Source organism: Equus caballus, chromosome 8 (genome assembly GCF_041296265.1).
Source record: "Equus caballus isolate H_3958 breed thoroughbred chromosome 8, TB-T2T, whole genome shotgun sequence".
NCBI lineage: Eukaryota > Metazoa > Chordata > Mammalia > Perissodactyla > Equidae > Equus > Equus caballus.
Genome location: NC_091691.1, coordinates 41394292 through 41421202, shown reverse-complemented (window position 1 = coordinate 41421202; position 26911 = coordinate 41394292). Strand labels below are relative to the sequence as shown.

The window sequence follows — 26911 nt, the reverse complement described above, 5'->3', positions numbered from 1 at the left end:
CTGCTCACCTACCCCAACCAAAACAAACTCAACACTTCCCCACTTCCTGCTCACCTACCCCAACCAAAACAGTCAAACTCAACACTTCCCCACGTCCTGCTCACCTACCCCCAGCCAAAACAGTTAAACTCAACACCTCCCCACGCCCTGCTCATCTACCCCAACCAAAACAAACTCAACACTTCCCCACTCCCTGCTCACCTACCCCAACCAAAACAGTCAAACTCAACACTTCCCCACGTCCTGCTCACCTACCCCCAGCCAAAACAGTTAAACTCAACATCTCCCCCCTCACATCCAAGGGGAAAAATGAGAAAAGAAGACATCCCTGGAACTGTGTTTCCTGCTGTTACATATCCCACACCAGATGGCAACTCCATTTCCTCCAGGCTCAAGCACAGACATGTTCTGCTCAGCTGCACATGCCCAGAAATATTTCTCAAACTATGTCTTTTGTTGGATGGCATAATTGAGTCTCTACAAGCAAAAAGCTAGAGGCCATGAGCGCCTGGTGCCACCCCTCTATTGTCACCTCTCTCTTCAGGACTTGAAACTACTAATGGTGAAACTACTAAATACCAAGGAAGGCTGATCCTTCTGGAAGTGGACTCCATATACTGCTGTCTTTCTGCTGACCACTCAGTCATTCATGGCTCATTACAGAGATCTGTCCAACACTGCTACTCTGGTAACTTGGGATGGTCAAGTGGCTAAGAGTGTACAGAACAGAACCTTCTGCTCCTGTCCAAGTCCTCCAATGCAAACTGTTAAACAGTGGCTGCTTTATAACACAGGATGATCTTAAGCTCCCAAATTATAAATATTTGTAGTACTTTAATTCCATTGAGTCTGATTTTCAGAAACCCCAAAATATTAATTTGAATACAAATTAATCTAAGTTTGGGTGAACTTTGGATACTTGACAATGGGAATAAAAAGAACAAAAATGCTACTTCTGATAAAAGACATAATTCATGAATACACAATATACCTGATATTTTGGTGGTGAACTGATTTGTTGCTGGAGGTCCAAAACCCTTAGCTGTGCTAGCTCGGATGGTAAAGGAGTATGTGGTCCCCGGATACAGTCCAAAAAATAGAAAATGGGTTTCATTTCCCAGTTTTGAAACTCTTCCACTTTGATTGGATAAATCTATTTCTGGGTCAAAGGAACTGACTGCTTTGTAGGTGATCTGCAAGAGAATAAGAATGCGATAAAATATCTGGAGCAGATGGACCAAGACTGCATCTTTATCCAATAACCCCTCTGATGTACACACTGTCAGACACTTTATGATGAGCTCTCCTACTCACTTAGAGTCTTCAAATCCTGGGTCCAGTGAAGGGGCACAGGAACTCAGCCAAAACTGTTATGAGTTATTACTTTTATAGACAGAGGAACTGAAAGCCAGTAGATTAGAACATAAAGGATGAGCTCAGGTTTAAGCTAATTCCTTGAAGTTGTTTGCTTTCAAAATGTCATTTTTGAAAACTACATTACAGTTGGCTTAAAACAAAATAACAAAATATACAACTAGCTCAAACAGATAAGGACCTGACAAGGGTAAGGCCTCATCTCTCATTCAGTGCCTATAGTTTGGTTTACTGCTGAAGAGGATTATTGTCTACTGGGAATAAGGACACTTTTAAAGGTTTTCATCAACGTGGGCAAAGATATCTGCTCTAAAAATAAATCCTAGACATGTGTCAGTAGCTCTTGATACTTTGACTGTGGTGCTTATGATGGGTCATATTTAATTCTTTTCTTTAGAGCAATGCTGTCCAATAGAATTTTCTGTCATGATGGAGATGTTCTACTCTGCTCTTTTCAATACAGTAGCTGCTAGCCACAAGTGGCTATGGAGCACTTGAAATGTGGCTAGTCAGACTGAGGAGCTGAAAATTTTATTTTATTTTATTTCAATTAACTAAAATTTAAATTTAAACTTCCACGCGTGACTAGGAGTTGCCATTTCGGCCAGTGCCACTCTAGAAGGTTTCATGATATCTGCCACGTAACAGGTATTCAAGGCACATTGGATTGAGCCTGGAATGTGTGAAAATAAATATAGCATAGGTGCCTTTAAATTTTGTCCTTTCAAATGATTTTTTAAAGAATTTCACTATAAGTAGTTCATCAACTATTCAAGAAAATGCATTTTAGTGGTGATTACTAACTTCTGTCGGTTGTAATGACATAATTTTTAAATGTGGCATATTCAAAAGTTTTAAATGCAAAACTGAGCACTTTTCTTGCTTTTAAATAGGTAAACTTACTTATAATTTATGTGCATGAAGACTAACACTGTTATTATACAAAGTGATAACTGACATTCTTTCTTCTTATATTTATACCATGTGATTATAATTAAGGAGACCTCTCTGAAAGAATATTTAGATTAAATCAACTAAGCTTTGGCAAGAAAACGTTTGCTGTATATATTAATCACTGCAGTGCATGACACTATCAGAGTCAGGCAGCACATCTGTTGGTAACCCTCTCTCAGACTTCCCTCACGAGGTTACTCTAGTCAAGAGACAAGACCATGTCTACCACCCAGCTGCTGTGGGAGGGACTTCAGCAACAACGGCATTGCCATGTGCTTAGTTGCTTAGTTTCACCTCCATTCTGATGCCCCCAGAGAAAAGGGTGGTTCAGAGAAGGCACATCTAAGCTATGACAGCATACTGCTCCCCCAAAGTTTATTAATTAATTAATTCACCCATTCAAAACATATTCATTGCATGCTTCTTATGTACCAACCACCCTGCTGTGAGTTGGGATGTCATAGGTGATTCAGACATGGTGCCTGCCCTGGAGGAGGTAACAGTTTGGTGGGGAAGGAGAGAAGCATCCAGCAATTATGATACAGTATAATTAAAATAAGAACTAGCACTGCCCGCCAGGGCTAGGTTAATCTTATTCATTTTACTGCCTTACTAAAAAGTTCAATGGGATACAAATGCTTACAGGACAAAGTCCAAAACCCCTAGCTTCGTGTTTAGGCTATGCCTAGACCTTCCTCTCCAAACTTATTTCTGAATACGTGATATGATGACATTAGATGTTCTTCTGTCCTGACCAGGGGATAAAGATTCACTGCCCTACAAGCACTGGGCTTTTCTGACACTGCTTTTGCTCATAAACTTTCACTGGCCTGGAACATGATAGTGTTATCTCTGTTCTGTTTTCTCCATTATGATCTCAGATTCATTCATTCCATTCAAATATTGATCAAATGTTGACATTCTGTGAGCCCTGGGGTCAGCAGTAGATGAAGGCCTTGCCGTCAGGTAGCTAGGAATCTGGACTGGGGTACGAGGGAGCTAGGGAGACATACGATGAGTAGATTAATAAATTTTAAACACTGCATTCCAAGGAAGAAACAAACTGGGTGCTAAGATAAAGAATATTGTCTGGGGAGAAGGGTACATACACAGCCATTTAGAATGGTTGGGGAAGAGCCCACCGAGGAGACGTCAGTGAATCTGAGAAGACTTAAACTTTGTGAAGGAGCCAGCCATGCCAAGAGTTTGGGAAGAAGAGCCTGAACTAAGGCTGTAAAGCAGGAGCGCTCTGGGCACAGTTAATGGACAGAAGGGAGGCCTGTATGGCTGCAGCCCAGCGAGTGAGGTGACTGTGGTTCACGGGGGGCTGCGGAAGGGGGCAGCGACAACAGCACGCAGCTTCTGTATTCCAAGATACGAAGCATGGACACATACAATGAGGGGACTTCGAACATTTAAAGTGTGAAAACAAAATGATCTGCTTCCCCTTATAAAAACATCATTTTGGCTGCCAGGTGGGGGACTGATTTGATGGAAGGGAGCAATAAAGGTATTTGGGAGACCACTAGGAGCTACTGCAGAGCCCACGGGGTAAAGCTATAGTGCAGGTGAGAGAATAAGTGGCTGGGACCACAGTTGGGGCAGTGAGGAGGGCAATAAATGAAAAGAATTGCCATATTTTAGAGACAAAATGGACAGAACTCAGTGATGGACTGGATGTGGGGGAAAGATGGAAAAATCAAGGATAGGTTAGATGTTGTGGGCTTGAGTAAAAGATGGCTCCACTTACTGAACTGGGATGGAATGAATGAAGAGAAGTTAACAGTTGGATTGTGGACATATCAAGTTTGAGATGCCTATGAAGTCAAGTGGACATACTGTGTATGACACAAAACTGGGGTCTGAGAGCTCTGGGCTGGAAATAGAGACTTGAGGGTGATCAGCACTGAAATATTATGGTTCAGGAAAGGATGAGGCCACTGGGGAAGGGATTTTAGGGGAACATGCATATTTAATATAAGGTGGAGGAGAAGAAGCCAACAGAAGAGCCAGAAAAGTGGGAAGGAAGCCAAAAGAGAGAGAGCTGTCATAGAAATCAAAAGAGAAAAGAAAGTATTTTAAGAAAGAAATGCTTTCAAAGATGCTGTTGAGAGTTCTGGTGAGATTGGAACAAAAAGGTATCCATTGATGTCTCAGCCAGAGTTCCCATGTTACTTCTCCATAAAGCCCCCGACACCTGACCTAACAGTCACTGCATCTGCTGAATGTCCTCTGTTGCAACTGTGTCCATACAATTCACCTGGCAATGATGTTGCATTATATTGCACAACAGGCTCTAGGAGCTCTTGTATAGTCTTAGATTGTGATTTACATATGCCAAAGGAACTGGAACTCTTCATAGAATTGTCTCTTCTTTCTGAGGAGTGACTGATGTCTTATTCTACTTTCTGATCCCACTGTGATCAGTAAATATTTGGCACTTAGTATATATCTTCCTACAAAGACTACTGGGGAGAGCAGGTGTGAGAGCTCTCACACAAATGCTCACACTATAGCAAGCAGGATGTCTGCTCGACTGGCACAGAATGTAAAGCAAAAAGCAAATGCTTTATCAAAGGACTTGCTGTTCTGCTGGGGCTGCTGGGTTTGTATTTGCCTATAGCCATGGAGCTGCAAGATAAGCCAGGCCCAGGGTTCTTAATTGTCTTTCAGTCACAGCCCTTTGATAATTTGATAAAAATTATAGAGCTTCTCTTTTCTACCCATAAAAACGCACATATACACGAATTCATGCACTCCTAAAAACTATGAATACTCTCCCTCACCTGTAACAAATCCCTAACAAACAAATATGTTGTATATTTGTGGACACAAATCATCTGAAAGTTTATGGATTCCCCTCAAACATATAAAGCTCTGGGAGACTGAATTCTAGGGATAAAGAAAAGATCCTCAGGAACAGGGGCAATCTGGCTCAAGAACTCCACTGCCCGTTGCAGAGATGATGCTCAATAAGCATCTGCTGCCCTGAGCAGCAGTTCTCAAGGGCGCCAGGATATACCTCCATGCTCAAAGCCAAATGCAGCATGTCCTTTGGGCATTTATTTCTTCACTGTTCATTCAACGAGTGTTAATTAAGTGCCTATTAAGTATCAGGCTGCAGAAAAGCAGCAGGAAACACCCAGAAGGAAAGTTTGGGACTGCTTTCACACTTGCATTGCATCACTGGCTAAGGGCCAAAGCAGTTTTTTTTTTTAACTTTTTATTAAGATTATGATAGTTTACAACCTTGTGAAATTTCAGTTGTACATTATTGTTAGTCCTGTTGTAGGTGCACCACTTCACCCTTTGTGCCCTCCCCCACCCCCCCTTTCCCCTGGTAACCACCAATCAGTTCTCTTTGTCTATATGTTTAACTTCCACCTGTGAGTGGAGTCATACAGAGTTCGTCTTTCTCTATCTGGCTTATTTCACTTAACACAATACCCTCAAGGTCCATCCCCGTTATTGTGAATGGGACGATTTTATCCTTTTTTTATGGCTGAGTAGTAGTCCATTGTATATATACCATATCTTCTTTATCCAATCATCAATTGATGGGCACTTAGGTTGCTTCCACATCTTGGCTATTGTGAATAATGCTGCGGTGAACATAGGGGTGCATGGGACTTTTGCAATTGCTGATTTCAAGTTCTTTGGATAGATACCCAATAGTGGGATGGCTGGGTCATATGGTAGTTCCATTTTTAATTTTTTGAGCAATCTCCATACTGTTTTCCATAGTGGCTGCACCAGTTTGCATTCCCACCAACAGTGTATGAGGGTTCCTTTTTCTCCACAACCTCTCCAACATTTGCCACTTTTTGTTTTGGTTATTTTTGCCCTTCTAACCAAAGCAGTTTTAATGAAGCCTCTATAGGGAACACTCACGTTCCAGTGTTGGATCTAGGTAATGTTATGGGATGACTCAAGTCAAAAGCAAACTGAAAAGCAAACAACATACCTAGGGGTTAAATTTAGATGAGATGGAGTCAACTGCTGTTTTGTTGGATGATTTCTGATTTGTATGTAAGTGCCTGAAATATTCCAAAAGTATCTTCCCCTCCTCCACTTAAAGTTTCAAATTCTAAACTGAGGGATTCATAGAGAACCAAAATGTAATAAGACACAATCTTTGACCAGGAGAGGAACCAAAATCTTCTAGGGAGTGTGAGTTGATTGTAATTCCATTCAGTGTTAAATACAGTCCTTTAATGGAGGTCCAAGCAATCAAAGGAATAAATAATTAAGTCTGATTTCAGGGAAGGAAAGAATCTAGGATGCTTCAGGGAAAAGTACAGTATTTGAGTGAAACACTGAAAGATAAACAGAAGTCTCATAGGAGGAGAATGGAGGGGAGGGCATCAGGACAGAAGAAAGATATAAGCAAAAACAGGTGGTATGACAGTTGAGAAGGTTCTTGGAGAAAAGAAAATTCCATATTCATGGCTCCTTAAATTCCAGAAGAAAAACAATGGGAGATGCAGTAATAAATGTAAACTGGGATTAGATCATGGCGGCCTTCAATACTGAAACCAAACTTCTTTACTTGGCCCTAAAGTTTATTTCTTTCTACACTACTACCTATCTCAGTCAACGGTGACTGAGCCTAGTTATCCAGGCTCGGGATCCTGAGGTGTCTCCAACTCTCGATCTGTCAACACCCCAATTGGGTGACAAGTTCAGATCATTCTACTTTACTATGTGCCCAAGCAGCCCTGCACTTTATACTCTTTTCACACATTGTATTGATTTGCACTTACTGATCTGTTACTTATTTCATTCTCTCTATACTGAGTTGCTGATAGGGCCCTTACTTTTAGCAAGAAGGGACAACACTTTTGTATACTTTTGTCGTCACTCACTAGGCAATTGTGAGCCATGTAAATTTAGTGTGGTACAGTGGAAATACTGTGTATTTGGGAGTATTAGTGACTGATAAACTTTTGGAAACAGATGTGATACACAATGTCTAAATTTTGATAGATACCCTCAAATTACCTACAAAAGAAGTTGCAAATGTATCTTCCCATTAACAGTCTAGGCGTGCACATATTTCCCCACATTTCTGCTTAACACTTGATACCTATGAACGTAGTTTCTGTAGCGCTTGTTTTATTGCTTTCTTAATCATTAGTAAGGTAGGGTAGGTATCTTTTCACATGCTTACATGTCATTTGGATTTTTTTCCTATAAGTTGCCTGCTCTTATTCTTTGTCCATTTTTTTCTAATGGAGTGTTTTATCTATTTCTTGTTAATCCATATCGTCTCTGTACATTACAGCCACAAGCCCATGACTGCTATAATATTGAAAATCATTTCTCCAAGTCCTCTGTTTGTATGTAGACTTTCTTTGTGGTATCTTTCATCATTCAGAAGTTTAAATTCTTCTATAACCAAATCTGTCAATCTTTTAAAAAATGACTTGGGCTTTATGTCAAGCTTACAAAGACATATTACAAAAATGTCTTCCTTATTTTTCTTAGAGTTTAAGTTTTGCATTTAGATCATGAATCTATTTGGTATTTATTTCTGTATGATGTGAGGTGGGGACCTTATATGGCATGTTATTCTTGTGATAAAATGCTGGATTTGCTAACATTTATTAAATTTTATCCATCTATATTCATAAATGAACTTTCCCTATAATTGCTACCTTGTAAAATTTGGAAGGACATGTATCTAATTGTTAATAGTAATTACATCTGGAATGTGAAATTGGCAAGCAAGGATATTTTATTTTGACTACTTCTATACCTAAAATATTGTTTCAGAGAACAACATTAGATTTATAACTTGATAACATAAAAATGTTGATAGCTGTTGAGGAAGCGTGTAACTATAAGTCCCAGGTTTTAGGAAGATGACTCTGATAAAATGAAATGGCAGATAGGGAGGAAAGGTAGGAGGAAGGCTGGAGCTGGAACAAAGGTGGGGAATACAGAAAGGACAGGCTCGTTGGAGAAGGCTGAAGATGGATGTCAGGGGGAAATTAGGGCAAAGACTAAGATCAGAAGAATGCTTTAATGTTGTAAATTACCGTAACTCGTGACAAAAAATGATGTCATCAGCATTTTCCAATCATTAACGGTTTGGTATACCTTTCATAAGAGGTAAAGAGAGAACTTGAGAATAACCTGAACCCATGGCATACCCATTTACATCTACAGCATTCAATCTGTTTTTTTTTCTCTCCTTCAGAAACTATCCAGTGTGCTCCCTGCCCTAAAGAACCCCTGTACCACTTGTTAGTAAGCTTTTTTCCAATTATGAAAATTTACCTCCCCTAAATTTTACCTATAGTCAAGTGTGTTTCTATGACAGAATACACTGTTCCTAAGGTCCCTCTTTCCTTTTGGGCAACTGTTCTACTTCCTCAGCATGACGTCTGCTGCAGGAGACGGGTTCTGCAGAGAGGGGACCGAGTCTGGTTCAACATCAGCCCTCAGCTCCAGGAGGAAGCTATGTCTGTCGTAGACTCTGGCACAAGCTGGGCAAATCAGAGCATGTAGTGCATCTTAGCTAAAGAAGAGCTCCCTCCTGAGACCCCATGTAAGGCCTACCCAGAGGAACCTGAGACTCCCTCCCTCCTGCTTCTAGAAAACATGGGGAGAAGAGAAAGAAAGATGGCAGTCAGAAAACTTATATTTAACCACTTAAGCATGATTCACACATTTGACATTTTCCCTCAGTACCTAAAAAAATGAACCATGCTGCTCTACTTACCTATATCTGATTTTTAAAACCCTGATTTATGACACACTGACGTATCCCCATTGTCGTGGCATTTAGATCAGTGTTCAACTGGGAGATCCGGGCTGCTGAAGTCAGAGAGATTAATGGGTTCTTCTTTTAAATTATTATTCCTATTGTTTTCACATTAAAGTTACTTATTACCCAAAGATAAATGTTCAGTAGGATCAGAAAGAATCTGGCTATTATTTTCTGTCTGTCTAGATATCAACATGTGATTTTTAGGACAGATAGACCTATTTCTTGGAACTTAACATTGGCTTCAAAGACTGTATCTTTTCTAGTAAAATATTCTGTTATTCTTAGGTAAGAATTTCCAAAACTGAGACTGCCAAATGGTCTTGGGGCCAAAATATTAACTATAGTTATTATAAGATTATAAAAGATTCTGATCGCTGAGAAAAAATTGCGAACTTGTTTAATTATAAAACTTAGCTCTACTAAAGCTGAGCCATGGATTTTCCTAACACTCGATTCTTTTACAATGAAGCAGCCAATAAACAGCATCAGTAACTTAACATGAAAATCAACTTTTTTCTTTTATCTTTTCCCTTACTTTGTTTGGCTTTCAATTAAAAACAGTACTTTTTGGCATTTCAGTACCAATTTTCAAAAGGGATAAGGAAACATACATGTGAGGCCAGCTGGGTCAGGAGGGTTACCAGTGATTACCGCCTGACAGCTGATCTGCTCAGGCTTTTGTCTGTAGTTCTGAAAGGTATTCAGGCAGAGCTTCCACAGGAGCAACTGCCGCGATTTTTAGAAACCTAACAACATATAATTTTGTTGAATTTGCATTCAAATAAATGCTAGCTTAAAAAAAATGCACCTGCTTGTTTCTATGACAATAGCCATAGTGAAATGATGCTCATACAGCTGTGATGATGACTGCCACCCCATTATTGCTGTTATTTTTCCTTGAATAATTCATCAAGTTCTTCTCTGCTTTCTATCATTCAACCATTTGATATGCCTGAGTAGACAAAACTACGTCACAGAAGTCTAAAGGGTGTTTTGCTAATACTAAGAAAACAAAAGACATTATTGTATTGTTATTCCTGTGGCAATACCTGCTGACTTTGCTAATTGGATAATCAGTGTTTATAATTCAGTAGTAAAATATTTTATAGCTAGCAAGAATTGGATTCTGCAATTGTCTCCTAATCAATATACTCTACAAAATAGCTATTGTTTTTAATAAAGGTGATTTTTTAATATTAAGTTGCATCTTTACATATAATAACATATAATCTGGAAATATTCAAATTATTATAAATATACGTTCTGAAATTATACATAAGTCAAAAACTCAGTTTTAATTTTTTTGATTTTATACAGTAACCATTATAACTATTAAAGACATTCAACTTCTTAAAAGGAATGTCATTATGCATTTTTTAATACTAGAGAGCCTAGATATCATAAAAATTAAAATAAAAAATTAAATTACTAACGAATGTGTACACTACCTCATATAAAGTGATGATACCGTACGTTTGAATGGGTTCTCGCCACTGAAGAAATATCTTCTCCTCAAAGGTACTTCCTTGGATGGATTCAGTAGGAACAGCACCTGGCACTAGAAGGGGAAAAAAAAATTGATAAATGTTTGAGTAACAAACTCCCCCTAAACTAGATTTTTCTAGACTTGATAGGTTTTTAGCTCTCTATTGAGGCACAAGATTTTAATAGCACATAGATACACTCAATTTTCTTTTGAAGATCCAAAATTTAAAACCATTTTGGTTACACCATCCTTATAAAGAAAATAATTCTATCACTTTTTTCTTTAAAGTTTGAATCAACTGGACAAAGCTCAGTAATCAGTAATCTCTCAGTAATGGGAGATGCAGTAAGAAATGTAAACTGGGATTAGATCATGGCGGCCTTCAATACTGAAACCAAACTTCTTTACTTGGCCCTAAAGTTTATTTCTTTCTACACTACTACCTATCTCAGTCAACGGTGACTGAGCCTAGTTATCCAGGCTCGGGATCCTGAGGTGTCTCCAACTCTCAATCTGTCAACACCCCAATCGGGTGACAAGTCCAGATCATTCTACTTTACTATGTGCCCAAGCAGCCCTGCACTTTATACTCTTTTCACACATTGTATTGATTTGCACTTACTGATCTGTTACTTATTTCATTCTTTCTATACTGAGTTGCTGATAGGGCCCTTACTTTTAGCACAGAAGGAACAACACTTTTTTATACTTTTGTATAGGACCTGAATAGACATTTTTCCAAAGAAGACATATTGAAGACCAACATGAAAAGATGCTCACCATCACTAATCATCAGGGAAATGCAAATCAAAACCACAATGAGATACCACCTCACACTTGTTAGAAGGGCTATCATCAAAAACAACAACAAATAACAAGTGTTGGCAAGGATGTAGAGAAAAGGGAACACTTGTGCACTGTTGGTGGGAATATAATTGGTGCAGTCACTATGAAAAACAGAATGGAGGTTCCTCAAAAAATTAAAAATAGAACTGCCATTCAATCCAGCAATTCCACTTCTGGGTATTTACTTGAAGAAAACAAATACACTAATGTGAAAGACAGAGGTACCCTTATGTTCACTGCAACATTATTCACAATAGCCAAGATATGGAAGCAACCCAAGTGTCCATCAATGGATGAAAGAGTAAAAAAGATGTGGAGTATATAAATATAATGGAATAATACTCAGCCATAAAAAGGAATGAAATCTTGCCATTTGGGACAACATGGATGGACCTAGAGGTACTATGGTAAGTGAAATAAGACAGAGAAAGACAAATACCACATGATTTCACTTCTATGTGGAATATGGAAAACAAACAAATGAACAAAGAAAACAAAACAGAAACAGACTCATACATACACAGAACAAACTAGGAGTTGCCAGAGGGGAACAGGGTAAAATGAGTGAAGGGGATTAAGAGGTACAAACTTCCAGTTATAAAATCAGTAAGTCATGGGGTGGAATGTACAGCCCAGGGAATGTAGTCAACAATACTGTAATAACTTTGTATGGTGACAGATGGTGAGTAGAGTTAACATGGTGATCATTTTGTAATGTATATTGAAATAGCAAATCACTATGTTGTACACTTGAAACTAACATCATATTGTATGTCAACTGTATTTCAATAAAGAATAAATATAAATAAACTTAAAAATAAAAATTAAAAAATAGAAACATTGAAAAAATTGCCTTATGTCAGGAAGAGATAAAGTGAATTGAAACAAAACACCAGGCAAGCTAATTAAATTAGGGAAGACAGTACCTTGTAGGAACTTAGGCCCAGCATCTATTCATGGAAGTCCTAGGAATTCAGGATGTGGGATATATAGCCTTAATTTCTAAGTTTGTAGAATTGAGCCCTATTCTGTCTTGTGACACTCTAAACAGTAATAAAAAGATAATTTTTCCCACATACTTTCTCATGAAATAAACAATTCAATAAAAATATTATACTACAACAAAACTCACAATGTTCAATGAATTATAGCCTTTGTGAATGGTAGATAAATAAAGTGACTCCACAATTATTTTTCTCCTCAAACTTGGTATTGTTTGACAATTACTGTACTTCTGTTTTTCTTTTCTCTTTTTTGAAGTAATTTTTGTTGTTGTTGTTAGGAAATATAGTGTGTGTGTGTGTGCGTGTGTGTGAGGAATATTGGCCCTGAGCTAACATCTGTTGCCAATCTTCCTCTTTTTGCTTGAGGAAGACTGTTGCTGAGCCAACATCCGTGCCAATCCTCCTGTATTTTACGTGGGAAGCTGCCACAGTGTGGCTTGGCGAATGGTCCTAGCTAGGTCCACGCAGGGGATCCGAGATGGGGATCTGAACCTGTGAACCCTGGGCCACCAAAAGGGAGTGCATGAACTTAACCACTACACCAGTGAGTCGACCCCAGGAAACACAATTTTAAATAAAAGTTTTTCTAATTAACTACATGGCAGTGTGCTATGAAACAATAGATTTTTATTTGGAAATAATGCATGCACCTCAGGGACTAGCAAGTTAATTTAAACAAACAAAAATAGAAGTTATTCTGATCTCATGTTTTGACAGAACTTGAGAGAATTCCTAGCTCATGTCAGATCCCTGTCTGAAACCCAAAGGTTTAGAGTGGGTTCATGCTCAGCAAGACATATCTATCCACTCACCTCTAGAAATGCCTGCATTTATCTCCCTCTCTCATTGATGAAAACATTACTGTTGATTAGAACACGAATTAAATGATTACCGACAAATTTACTGTTTTATTTAAAGACTAATAAAATATTTTTGTGTTTATTACCTACTCAATATCATGCATGTTGCTATAGAAGAAAAACAGATGGCTTCTTCTCTCAAGTAGTTTATAGTTAAGAGAAAAAAATTTATATATAACGAAAGAGAGAACAAGAAAGGGTCACCATGAGTTGCTTTGAATCGTTACAACAATAACAATAATAATCATTTGTTAAAGGCCCGCCTCTGGCAGCTACAAACAGCTCTCCATGTAAATTTCTTCTAACCCTAATACACCTGAGAATTGTTATTATTCTTATTTCTCAGAAGACGAAATTGAGGCTTAGAGAATTAAGGATCAGTAAGTGCAAATAATTTCAGAAGGATGAGAGTAACATGGCTGGAAGAGTTGGAAACAGTTTTATGAAGAATCTGAAGCTTGAGGAGAACTTCAGCACGTAGCGGAGGAGATGAAATTGAAATGCAGCCAGGTGGGAAGGCACATGGGAGAGGAGAACAGACAATGAGGAAGAGCCCAGGATGCAAGGAGTGTTGCATACAGGAGCGAATTTGAGGTGAGATCTTTGCAGAATGACTGCAGTGGAGGAAAAGTTGTTAGTTCTAGAGTATGAGCCAAGAATAAAGAAGCCCTTGAAAATCAAGACTTGGAAAAAGAGAATCATTTAAAGCTCTTGTGGAGAGAGTGACATGATGCAAACGTATTTTTAAAGATTAGTTTAATGACTGCATAGGGGGCCATTGGAATGGAAAAAGCTGGAACACAAAGAAGAGTTGAAACCATTACAGAGATTTCAGCATTAAATAATGAGGATCTGAACATAGGTCATGGAAGTTGAGAGACAAGAACAATCTCCCATTTTGGAAGTAGAAACAACAGGAGCTACGACCAAATTAAATACAGAAATGTAGGGGAGGAAGGGTCCAGAGATGGACCTATTGACAATACCGACACCTTCTTTCCTCTTTCCTGGGAGATGAAAAAGAGTTGGAAGAAACAGAAATAGGGCTTCCTATCTCAGCCTTGACTGAGTGACTTGTATCAAACTAATACTGCTTACAAAAGTAATTGTAATAGGACAGCTATTTGAGAGCAGCCAACACAGGCAGGACTTGAGGGGCTACAAAAAAGAAAAGAGAAGGATGTGGGGTGAGCTCCTCCTTTACTCTGGCTGTTTCGATGTTCTTCTTCTACAGCAATATGCATGGTGTTGCACAGGTAATAAACATTCCAAAATACTTTGGCAGCTCTTTAAGTGGAACAATAAAGTGTTATTATAAACATTTAATTCATGTTATAATCAACGATCAAAGGGCATAATCAGCTGCATGAAGAAACAGAAAGTTAAACATCTATCTTCCCAGGAAAAGTAAGAGTATTCATTTAATGGTTTCCAAGGTCTTTGCCACTTATTCTGACCCCTAGCAAATGAATTTCACGGCAAATGTATGAAACATTATCACTGTATTTTATGTGCTGTAGGAACACATTGTTGTACATGACAGTCCCCTTTATAATCAGAGGAAAAGCACATTTAGATCCATGCTCTGGGATTCAAGGTGTAATTTTACTATTTTAAATTATTTTAGAGGTTTATTGCAATTGTGTATTTGCTTTTGTTGATGAGTTGCTGGAAATGTGCATGGTTTATTTGTTAAACCCTTGTTTATTGACGTAATATCCGATTACAACATTGTTCCTGTGGGAAAGTATGTTTTTCATGACCAGCACCCTAATGAGGTGGTGCTAAAAGCAAGGGCAGCCTCTGTTCTGTACTGAATTTTTATCTGAACTATGAAAAATGTTTCAGAATGCCATTTAAATACATTTAAGTAACCATTTCATTTAAATTACCTGATACCCCAAACAACAACTCTTCAGTCCAACACGATAATAAAAGTTGAACAAGAAACACAGCATACAGAAAAGTAATTATATGACTCATAAAGAATTAAAATCCTACATCTTCATGCCCTTTACCTTTTTCAGTCAATGCTTAAGTACTCAGAAGCACAGACACACATTTGTGCTGTTCAACACAGTAAGTAGTTCTTTCTTCCAGTTTCATTACAAAGATCTCAATTTAAAAGAAAGAAAAGCTGCTTTTTTAAAAGAATATCTATTTCACACAAGCATATTACTTGAAAGTACTCACGATCTTCATCTGTCTGTACTATGAGTTCTTGACTTTCCCTCCGTCCCTCAGGATTCATGAGGACGAGTTTCACACTAACGTTGGTATATGGTGAGAGGTTGGTGATTGTATGCTGGGGGTGGGAATTATCTGTATCCCAGCTTACTTCTTCCCGCACTTGTTCCTGTCCTCCAACTTGGTAACAGTAGTGAACTGTAAGATTATAACTATGGCAACGAGTTACGTTGTAGCCAAATGGCTCCCAGCGGATAGTGATTTGACGAGATTTAACTTCTACTACTTCCAGTTTTCTTGGGCCACGCATGGGATCTATTAGAAAAGAAAAGAAGAAAAAAGACGACATAAGAGAAAGAATTATAAAAGTTCTGGTGATGCCCACATGTCAAAGATAGTCCTACTTGTCCCCAGTACCTGCTCTCCTCTTCTTCCAGAGTAATAAAATCCCTAAATCACAGCTGGGCATAAGGCCACTGAAAATAAAGACTAAAATGTTCAGCGTCTTCAGCAAGGTGTGGCCATGTGCCTACATTCCAGTGAGTGGCACATAAGATGATACGTCAAGAACAGTTTCTGGGAGGTATCCTTGAAAGGAAGTGGCTCACCATCTTTGTCCATTTTTCCTTCCTATTAGCTGGATTGAGGATATGATGTTTGGAGCTCATGCAGCCATAATGGACCATGAGGTGCATTGGAATTCAAAGCAATGGTGAAGAAGGAGACAGAATTCCTGATAATCACTGAGCTATCATACCATCCCTGAACTTGCAAAATTTTTATCAGGGAGAAATACAATGCTTTTATTTAAAGCTCTTCGCCTCTGGGTCTCTGATACACAAAACCAATCTAAATGTTAATTATACACATATTTTATCTTTTAAAATTAACTTGCAATTATGCAATTGGAAAACATAAGAATAAATGCTTGTGAATTCAGCATGAAATATAATGATTAGAGAACATAAACTTCTGAGCAGAACTCCAGGCCTTTTTGGGTTCTGATTTGTATAGAATTCCAAACAATTAAGGTGAAAGTAGTTCTTTCCTATCGCTGACAATGTCTTAGTTATTATTCCTTAGCTTAAGCCCCAGGTACAGAGCTTCAAGCTTAGAAATCTAAATGACATGCAGGGAATATAAGCATTTTGAATGATTTGAAAAAAAGAATATACACAGAGGAAGCTTAAACTTAGTATGAAAATACAAAACTAAACACAGAAAATATTTATTGAGCACTTACTATGTGCCATACACTTTTCTAAAACTTTCACCTTTCATGGGTTTGGGGAGAACTGATCTGAAATGCTCTGCTTTGGTAGACCCATAAATACATTTGATCCATATATTTGATTTTTCTTTTCCTGAATTGTGGCCATCATATATGAATGTAAAAAGATCTACAATTGGTAAGGGAAATAAGCATGAGAACTTGAGAAATAACAGCTACCATTTACTGAGTGTGCACTTACTACATGCAAGTTGCTTTATATATAGTCTCTATTCCTCAAAACAATCCTGTGGATTAAGTACTATCCTCCCCAGTACATGGATGATAAAATTGTGGCTAAGCTTGGTTCAACAACTTGACCAAGGTCAAGGTTTGACTGGGGCACTTGAATTCCTATCTGACAACTAAACATATGCTGCTTCAACTCTACTGCAGTCTCTACCAAAATAAAGAAAATCGGATTGAAAGAAATGAGGACGTTAAAGATACCAAAACTCCACTTAAGACATGACGAAAGAACGTGAACTATAATCAAGATTCCATGTAGTTAATCTTGGGACAAAAGTGGTGAAGAATCCTTCTCCTGTCTCCTAACTCCATAGAAGACGGGTCCAGGCCACGGTCCCCAGCTCAGCTTCCCCAGGCAGCCCGACCTCTACTGTGTGGCTGCTGGATATTTGTTGGGATTAGTACTTAAGTTCATTTCTTGATTTCCATTTATGCATAAATTGCTTGTTTTCTTCATCATTGAAGACCTAGAGAGAACCTAGAATCATCCTCTTTCCCTGTGACCTCCAACAAATGAAAACGTTTCAAGTGAAATCATGTTTTGTGGGTTTTTTTTGTTTTTGTTTTTTTTTTAAGAAACTCACTCTTGGGTTTTCTTTCAGCTGAATTTTTTTTTTGGGGTTGGGAGGTGGCGGTGGGGAAGATTGGCCTTAAGCTAACATCTGTTGCCAATCTCCCTGTTTTTCTCTCCAAAGCCGCAGTACATAGTTGTACATCCTAGTTGTAGTTCACTCTAGTTCTTCTATGTGGGACGCTGCTACAGCATGGCCTGGAGTGGCGCTAGGTCCACACCCAGGATCCAAACTGGCAAACCCAGAGCTGCCGAAGCACAGTGTGCGAACGTAACCACTTGGCCACAGGGCTGGCCCCAATGTTTGAGTTTCATATATGCTAGATAGGATTAATCTGCCAGATACCTGCTCAAACCATAAATCAAGGTTAACAGTGATCATTGCTACTCCATCCTGTAATAACTCTAGGAACCAAGGACAAGTGAGACGAAAACTCCCCCAGGGAATCTTGAGTGGCATTCTCATGGGATGTTCCTTATTATTAATTTTTTATATTTAAATTACTAGTGTTAGGGAAAATATCATAAATAAGCTATTTAGAAATAACACTGGGCGTTTTTTCCAGTCTAGTGACTTTTTTTTAAGTTAATTTTTATTGAGTTTATGATAGTTTACCATCTTGTGAAATTTCAGTTGTACATTATTGTTTGTCAGTCATGTTGTAGGTGCACCCCTTCACCCTTTGTGCCCACCCTCCACCCCTCTTTCCCCGGGTAGCTGCTAATCCGTTCTCTTTGTCCACATGTTTAAATTCCTCATATGAGTGGAGTCATACAGAGATTGTCCTTCTCTATCTGGCTTATTTCACTTAACATAATTCCCTCAAGGTCCATCCGTGTTGTTGAAAGACTGGCCCTGAGCTAACATCTGTGCTCATCTTCCTCTATTTTATACGTGGGATGCCTGCCACAGCATGGCTTGATAAGCAGTGCATAGGTCTGCACCCGGGATCCAAACCAGTGAACCTCAAGCCACTGAAGCGGAGCATGTGAACTTAACCACTGTGCCACCAGGCTGGCCCCCAGTCTAGTGACTTTTTATAATTTAAAGGAAAGGTCTAATTTTACCTAATGTTTCATTAGTTGAGTGTTTACAAAAACGTTTAATAAGCTCCAGATCCCTTATGCATAAACAGATTAACATGCATCTCTTCGCCCCTTTCTTTATTAATCACAAGTTTCCACAAGGACTGTTCCAAAGCATTTTCCTAAGGTTTTCATCAATTGTACTGACTAATAAAATGACTAAATGCTTCAGATATTAGTTTAAACAAGCAATGCAGTTCTCACTTAATTTCACTAGAAAACTACTTTCCACTGCATAAATAAGCCTGCTTCATCTCAGTATTCCTTAGCCAAGAAAATACACACTTGACTTAAGCTCCAGGATTAAAAAACAAGGGTTCTAGCTGTCTACTGGTCAAATTTTCCTGAAATGCATGTTCCCTTCCCCTTTCTTATTACCTCTTAGAATCCCATAATGGTAAAATTATATCTCAAACTTTCCTTAAATATGCCAAGTAAAACAGCTAGGCCTAGCACAAAACAACCAACCATCTCTATGACCACGACCCCAGAGACTCTGTTGTCATGAATGGTAATTAACAGCCTAGAGAAAGAGGCTGTATGAGGTCTAAGTCTTAGAGGAAAAGAGCCTTTGCTCACTGGCTTGCATCTTCAAGTTCCCAATTTACAAAAACAAAACTATCTCACAGAAGCCTTCCAAACAGAGTATTTCCTTTGTGGGCCTTTGCCTATAGTACGGTTCTGTTGTGTCTCCTGATATGTCGATACCAACATGGCAGGGTCAATCAAATCAATGGGGGTAGGGATGAAAGCTACTTTGACTCTGATTGCTACATACTTCTCCCATTCATCAACAGCTGAAGAGAGAACTTGAATCAATACACAGGTGACACGGTCCACCTTAGATGAAACGCTGTCATTTTCTCTTGCCAGAGCCCAAAGGCAAGAGTGAGTAAGTTGGGAAAATGGCTAGTAAAACACAGATACATCCAGTAACATAAATTGAGTATCGTGTGCTACCAAGTGCCTGTGATAACATCCTCCTTTGACAATAGCATTGATAGGCTAAGTCCAATGATAAAGGAAATCCAACAATCTTTTCAACTCATCCTAAGCAAACTGCCATATTTCATTGCTTTTTTCTTTCCTTCTGCCATTATGCAAAACTGAGTTCTGATCTAGCAATGGCTTATAATGGTTACATCTTAAATTAATGTTTCATAGCACCTTTATCTTCAGTGTTTATACCTGAACCGTTTCTGTCAGTGTGCTGCTCGCTGTGAGTGAGGCACTCCACAGAGACCTTTACTCCAGTGACTACAGTGACGATCACTGAGGACTTTGAAGGGCATCACTGTAGGAATGTCTCACACTGTAGGAAAGAAATAGCAACTTCATAATCAGAAGTGTGTAATTTCAGTAGGCTAATTACAACTCATACTCCATTGCTGGGAGCAGAATACAAACACTGCCAAAAAAACTTGGCATACTATTACTCACTTTCTATGTGCTGAAAATAATCTCTCAGGGTTAGATAACAGGGTAATAAATTATATTCACAGGACCACTAGTTGTAGGATATTTGCTTCTCTTTCCTCACAATCCTAAAGATGCAAGTTGATTCCAAGGTCATTTCTCTTGACTCTCGCACCCCTGGCCACACTGGAAGGGGTATCATGAAGCCCAGCTGGCATGAATCATGAGGCCACTTGGTCCAATCTGGGCACACTGACTCATGATAAGAGACTAGAATGGCCTCTTTAAGTAGTGCAATGGCTGTCGCAGCCCAAGCTTAGTCAGGGAGTTCTTACCGATTTCTCTGCTGGCATGAGCAGCATTTTTCATTTTGTTCTCTTTCTGCCAGTTTGAGCCGGGTTTCAAGCAGAGAAGTCTGATAGTTGCAATCTTGACCTGAGGGACCAGCAAGCCTAGTTCTAGCCTCCAGCACTTTAGCATCCTATTTAATCAGTGATCCTGGCTCCTTCTACATTCAGTCCTGTTTTTCTACGAATGAGGGTAGAAACTGACCGTTAGGATCAATTTCCACTGCAGGTTCAATTCACAGCTCATTTCTCTGGAACTCTGCACTTTACCTTCTATTACTACTCCAGTGCTTTTTCAGAAACTCAATTTCAGAACTTGGGAGAGATATTTGGGTGTAATTTTAGGATCCTGTCATTGATAATCAAAAACGCAGATTACAAACCAATGCTCCTGCTAACAGGTTTCTCTTTTCTCTCTCTTCATGAACTATCCAGAGGTCTATTACCATAAAAGGAGTAATAACCAAAATTGCACGGTGGGCCCTCTTTGGCACCTTCAGCTACTCTATTTCTGCCTCACCAGGCACACAAAGGAAAGTGACAAAATAATAAAGCAATAGCTTTACTTACTTTATTCAGTTAAATCAGAGCAAAGACCTGATTAACTAATATTACATTGACCTACCCAGTCATTCAATATTCCTAAGCAGCAAGGATTCAAGGCACGGCACTATTTTCAAGTAACATAGCTATAGTTTTTGAATTAGTCAATGTTTTCTAGAATTTATAAAGTGCCCTTTGTGGTAAAGTTGAAAATTTGAAATATATCAATCTTCAATTTATGCTATCTATAAGTATCTATAAACCTGTGATATAATTGAATAAATTAAAACGTCATAAAAATTATATGAATTTGAATAGTCTCTTTTACCAAAATACACTTCACATTAATAATTTTTACATTTTATCATGATTAGAATCAAGAAATGCACTTGAAAAATCATCCGTTCTTTTTAAATATATCACATAATCCTATATTAAAGAATAGTGTCTTCTTAAATAATAGACTGAATTTCAAAGATAGTACTAATTTAAGAGATGATAAACAGTCTTACTGAATAAATGAATGAAAGGGTAGCGATGCCAAGCCTTACATAGAATCAAACATTCTACTTCATTTCTTAGTTTAGGATGCACATGTTCTCCACAATGTGTTTTCCAAGTGCTGGTTTGAACTTAGCCTAAATCATAAAGGTAAGTAACCTATGACTCCATGTTGCTGGGAAATGGACTATCCACATATCGATGATATTGATCAGTTTAATTTTGATCACAGTAGAAAGCTGGAATTCCTACTCATGGTTTATGGGAAAAGGAAAGGATTGTCTTACATGACAAAACTAGGACACAACTAACTGGGAATGCAGATCCTTTCAGGCAAGAGGGAAGGCTGCACACGCACTCTAACCAGGAGCAACCACTGAGAGTCTGGAGGGAGCATTCTCTAGTGGCGTTAGGTGGCCCTGAAAGAGCAGCATGCACAAATGCTTTGCTTAGTTCCTGGTCTGGTTCGTACATTTAAAAAACCAAGTAAAAGAATATATCCTAGGCCTTTCGTCAGTCACCCATGGTGTCTGGTTCCAGGATAATGTCACCAACGCTTTTAGGATAATTTTTTAAAGAATTTTTAAATGTAAAACTCTTAAGAGTTTGTTGAATGGAGGTTGGAAAAAACAGGCAGTAAACAAATTACTATTGACACCTTCCAAAACAAAGAAATACCAGCTTTGATAAGGTACTGAATGGCAATAGCATTTTATTCTGCCTGAATTGATGAACTGTACAAAATAAGGCTAGGAGTCCCACAATGGTTGAAAGATGTTATTCTGTTAAATATAAAGTATTATTTTTTCTTGGGATTAATTTAAGGTTTAATTTTAAGTAATTTTTTAAGAAAAAATTGTAAGTAATAAAACCTTTAAAACACATTGAAAAGTACAAAATAAAACAATCACCTGTGTACTGACTAATACCAAATGTTAACATTTGTGTTTTGCTTCAGATTGCTTTTTACTAAAGCAATAAAATATTACTGATATAAATCCTTTTCACATTTCTGCAGGCGTCTCAAGATTATTATGTATCATTCCCAGACATGTTTTTGTACTTTTATTAAATATATCTGGGATGCTTAAAATTTTACATAAATGTTACCATTCTTTGCAACTTGAGGTTTCATTCAACATTAGCCAAGTTGAAACATGTAATCGAGTTTAGATCTACAGATAGATCACGTAGATCATTTTAACTGGTGTACAGAATTCCGTTAAATAAATAAACCATTGTTTACTTTTCCCTTCCTTATTGGGGAACAGATAGGGTGAGTCTACTCCTTCTCTATCACAGTGCTGTACGATGAGCATCCCTCTCTATATGCCCCCTTGGCCCCAGTTTCCTTTGGGTGAACACAAAAAGTAGGACTGCTGGCTTGTAGAGCTTGCACATATTTAAGTGTACTAGATAAGGTCAAATTGCTCTCCAAAAGGAAAACAATATTCAGATGTTCTTTTCCCCCAAACAGATTCTATTTCAAGGCTAAACAGCTAATGCCGCTTCTTGATGATAAATTTTGAATTATTGGTACCGGCTCCAGTAAACGTAAATAAGCAAAGTCTAACGTGGGACCATTTTATGAACTGCATATTTGACATAATATTTGAAATAAAAATTTATTTTGTACAGCACCATTTCTTTCTTTGACTATAGAAACACTGTTTGACAAGTATTTATGTTAGGAATCTCTCCCAATAACCACTCATCATATCATTATATGTATTTGTATCAGAGCAAAATAAAATAAAACATTCAAACTCATTAAATAGAGGATTAGATAAATTAATAAATTGTCAGATAATAAATTCCTAAAATAATCATTAAGATTTCTGATTACAACAAAATGGCACATAATCTACATAGAAAACTACAAAACCCTCCCACTTCAAAACAATCAGATCCAGCATAAGATAATTTTTTACTGCATATGACGTGATATGTCTCCATTGGCACCTCACACTGTGTCCCTTGTCTAAAAAAAAGTGTAAGCTGACATGATAACTCTGCAATCTAAAGAGCAACATATATCAGCTCTGCAATCTAAAAACCAACCGTTGGTCAGGGGTACCATAGAGAAGCTGAACCTGATGCTCCTAGGTTAAGACAGATACTTGGAAGTGTCTAAAGCATCCATAGTCAGTACTATCTCTTGAATCCCAGCAGACATGAACAAAAATCTATTTCGAATGAAATCATCCCTAATTAGGTCCTTTGTTTTCAAAGATAAAGACCAACCAAATATAAGCTTATTACCAGAGATCACCAAAAACCTAGGAAACAAGCTACCATGAGTGAAAGTCAGTAGAAATATGAAACAACAGATTTAGATCCCCAAATTTATCACAGGTAGAATATCAAACTTGACTCACACTTTCAAATTGAAAACTGTAATCACAAAAATGAGCATGTCACTCTGAAAAATGACCAAGCCAATTTAAAAACAACCAAATATAACTTTTAGAAATAAAAAAACTGAAATATAACAAAAACTAAATGGATGGATAAGACAGCAAGATTGAACACAGCTTAGGAGAGGACTGATGAACTAGAAGATAGATCAGAAGCAATTATCTTAGAATGTAGCATAGAGTACTAGAAAGAGGAAAGCAGTAGAAAATAAGAGAGATGGAGGACAGAATTTGAGGATCTAACTTATTATTTTTTTTAATTTTATTTTTCCTTTTTCTCCCCAAAGCCCCCCGGTAAATAGTTGTGTATTTTTAGTTGTGGGTCCTTCTAGTTGTGGCATGTGGGATGCTGCCTCAGCATGGCCTGATGAGTGGTGCCATGTCTGCACCCAGGATTCGAACCGGCAAAACCCTGGGCCGCTGAAGCAGAGTGCGCGAACTTAACCACTCAGCCACGGGGCCAGCCCACAGAGGGTCTAACTTATTTTTAATTCAATTCTAGGAGGAGAACAGAGAGGATAGAGGGGAGGTACTACCTGAAGACATAACGTCTGAGAAATTTCCAGAATTGACAAAAGCCACCAACTAAAAGATAAGGAAAGTATAACATACATTAAAAAAAGAATAAATGAAATTAAGTCCACACTTAGACATAGTGTAATTAATTACAGGCATCAAAATCAAAGAGAAGATCTTAAAAGCATGTAGAGAGGAAAGATGTATCACTTACAAAGTGATGGTAATTTGATTGACAGAATATTTCTCAACAACAACCACAGAAGGCAGAAAAGAGGGGAAAATGTATCCTAAGTGCTAGGAGAAAATGTGTCAACTTGGAACTGCATAGCTAACAAAATTATCCCTCAACAAATAAAGGTGATATAAAGATGATTTCAAAGAATCAAAACTGACTTGAGTTTACTGCCAATAACCTAAAAGAAAGAATAAACTTCAGGAAGAAAAAAAGATATTTGAAGGAGGATGTGAGATGCTAGGAGAAATGATGAGCAAAGAAATAGCTAAATTTATATTTGAAAATGTCTATTTGAGAGAGTTTAAAAAACGATGTAGAATTAAACTACCAGCAAGATCAATATAAGCAGGGAGGGGAAGCTCTGAGTGGGGACGGTGTACCATCCTACAGCGTCAGGAGAGAGGAGTTTAACATTACAGACTGTGTCAAGTACACACTTTGTTAAAATGCAATGTATAGACTTTGTTAAGTATGCGTGGCAAGTTTTCTGGAGTAACCACTATAAAAATGGCACTAGAGTGATAATTTTTGCAATACTAAAGAAGAAGAATAATTTTTAAAAACCTAATACACTCACAGGAAAAAAATAGTCTAATACTATTACTAAAGAAAAAAGCCAAGTCTAATACTAGCATAGTTGGATTTGTTTTGGAAGAAACAAGTCCAAATATATTAATCACAATAAATATAAATGGAATCTTGTCAATTAAAAGATCCAGAGTATTAGACTCAATGTAAAATTAATATCCTGTTTGTAAGGCATAAATCTAAGCCATATGTACACATCAAGTTGAAAGTAAAACAATATAAAAAAGATAACTGGGGCCAGCCCCATGGCCTAGTGGTTAAGTTTGGCATGCTCCACTTTGGTGGCCCAGGTTCAGTTCCCGGGTGCAGACCCACACAACTTGTCAGTGGTCATGCTGTAGCAGTGACCCACATACAAAATAGAGGAAGACTGGCACAGATGTTAGCTCAGGGCAAATCTTCCTCACTTTAAAAAAAAATAGAAAAAATAATTGGCAAATATTAATCAAAAGAAACACAGAGTAGTTGAATTAAGGGTCACAGATAATAATGATAAAATACATTTGATACATAATGATAAAAGTTTCAATTTATCAAGAAGATATAACAATTGTAAATTCTTACGTACCAAATAAGATAGCCCTAAAATATATGAAGCAATTGATGTCTTAATACCAAAACCAAGCAAGGATAATGTGTGTGAGCAATATTTTTTATTCAAGAGCATTAATTAAAAAATTCTAAACAAAATATTCAAATCCAGCCTATATTTATGAAACTGATAACACTGCATGACCACGTTAGATTAAGTAGGAGGGTTTAACATTAAAAATCTATAAATGTAATTCATCACATTTAAAATTAAAAAAGAAAAACATATGACTACTTCAACAGACAGAGAAAGAACATTTGTTAAAATTGCCATTCAGTATAAGAAAAACTTCTGGCAAATTAAGAACAGGATGAAGTTTCACAACCTGATCAGCAAACACTGTTCTTAATGGCAACACATTCAGGAACTATGCAAGAATACAAACCATCACTGCCCCTATCGAACATTTTCCTTGAAGTTCTAGCCAATATGGTAGGAAATAAAAGGTATCAGAATTGAAAAGGAAGAAACAGAACTCTCATTATACAGACACTGTGAATGTCTTAGCACACATGCAGGAACTACAAAGTGTAAGAAACAGCAAAGGTTTAGCAAGGTGGCTGAATATGAGATTAATACTTAGAACTCTGTATTTCTACATATCAACAACAAACTGAAACACTAATTTAAAAAGATACCATTTACAATAGAACCAAAATATATAAGGTACGCAGGAATAAATCTTACAAGAGAACCATAATAAATAAAAATCCCAAATTTATTGTAAGGAATTAGTGAGGATCAAAATAACTGGAGAGCTATAACATGTTCATGAATAGAAAGACTCAATACTATGAAGGTATCAGTTCTCCCCAAGGTAATCTATGGAATCAGTGCCATTTCAATCAAAATCTAATTAGAGTTTTGAGAAATTTGATGTTGATTCTATAATAAATAAAGAACACAGGCCTCCAGTCATAACACTCCTGGAGAATGGAATAGAGAAACTTGTCCTATCAGACAGCAAGTTATTTCAAAGCTACAGTAACTAAACAGTGTGGCACTGCTGGAAGAACAGACATGGAGCAGAAAGGAAAGCTAAGATATGACACAAGTGGCATTATAATTCTGACTCCTGGGGAAAAAATGGT

At 37.7% G+C, this 26911-nt stretch overlaps 1 protein-coding gene across 8 annotated transcripts in view; it reads right to left on the bottom strand.

The window, feature by feature from the left end:
* Positions 1–26911, bottom strand: part of PTPRM (protein tyrosine phosphatase receptor type M) — a 770187-nt gene that overhangs the window by 279013 nt on the left and 464263 nt on the right. For all 8 annotated transcript variants that reach the window (XM_023648190.2, XM_023648193.2, XM_023648191.2 and 5 more), the window contains exons 8-10: positions 15493–15801; positions 10552–10661; positions 992–1193 (exon numbers count right to left, since the gene is read on the bottom strand). In XM_023648190.2, the coding sequence (XP_023503958.2) occupies positions 992–1193; positions 10552–10661; positions 15493–15801 (621 nt within the window). The remainder of the gene's footprint in view (positions 1–991; positions 1194–10551; positions 10662–15492; positions 15802–26911) is intronic.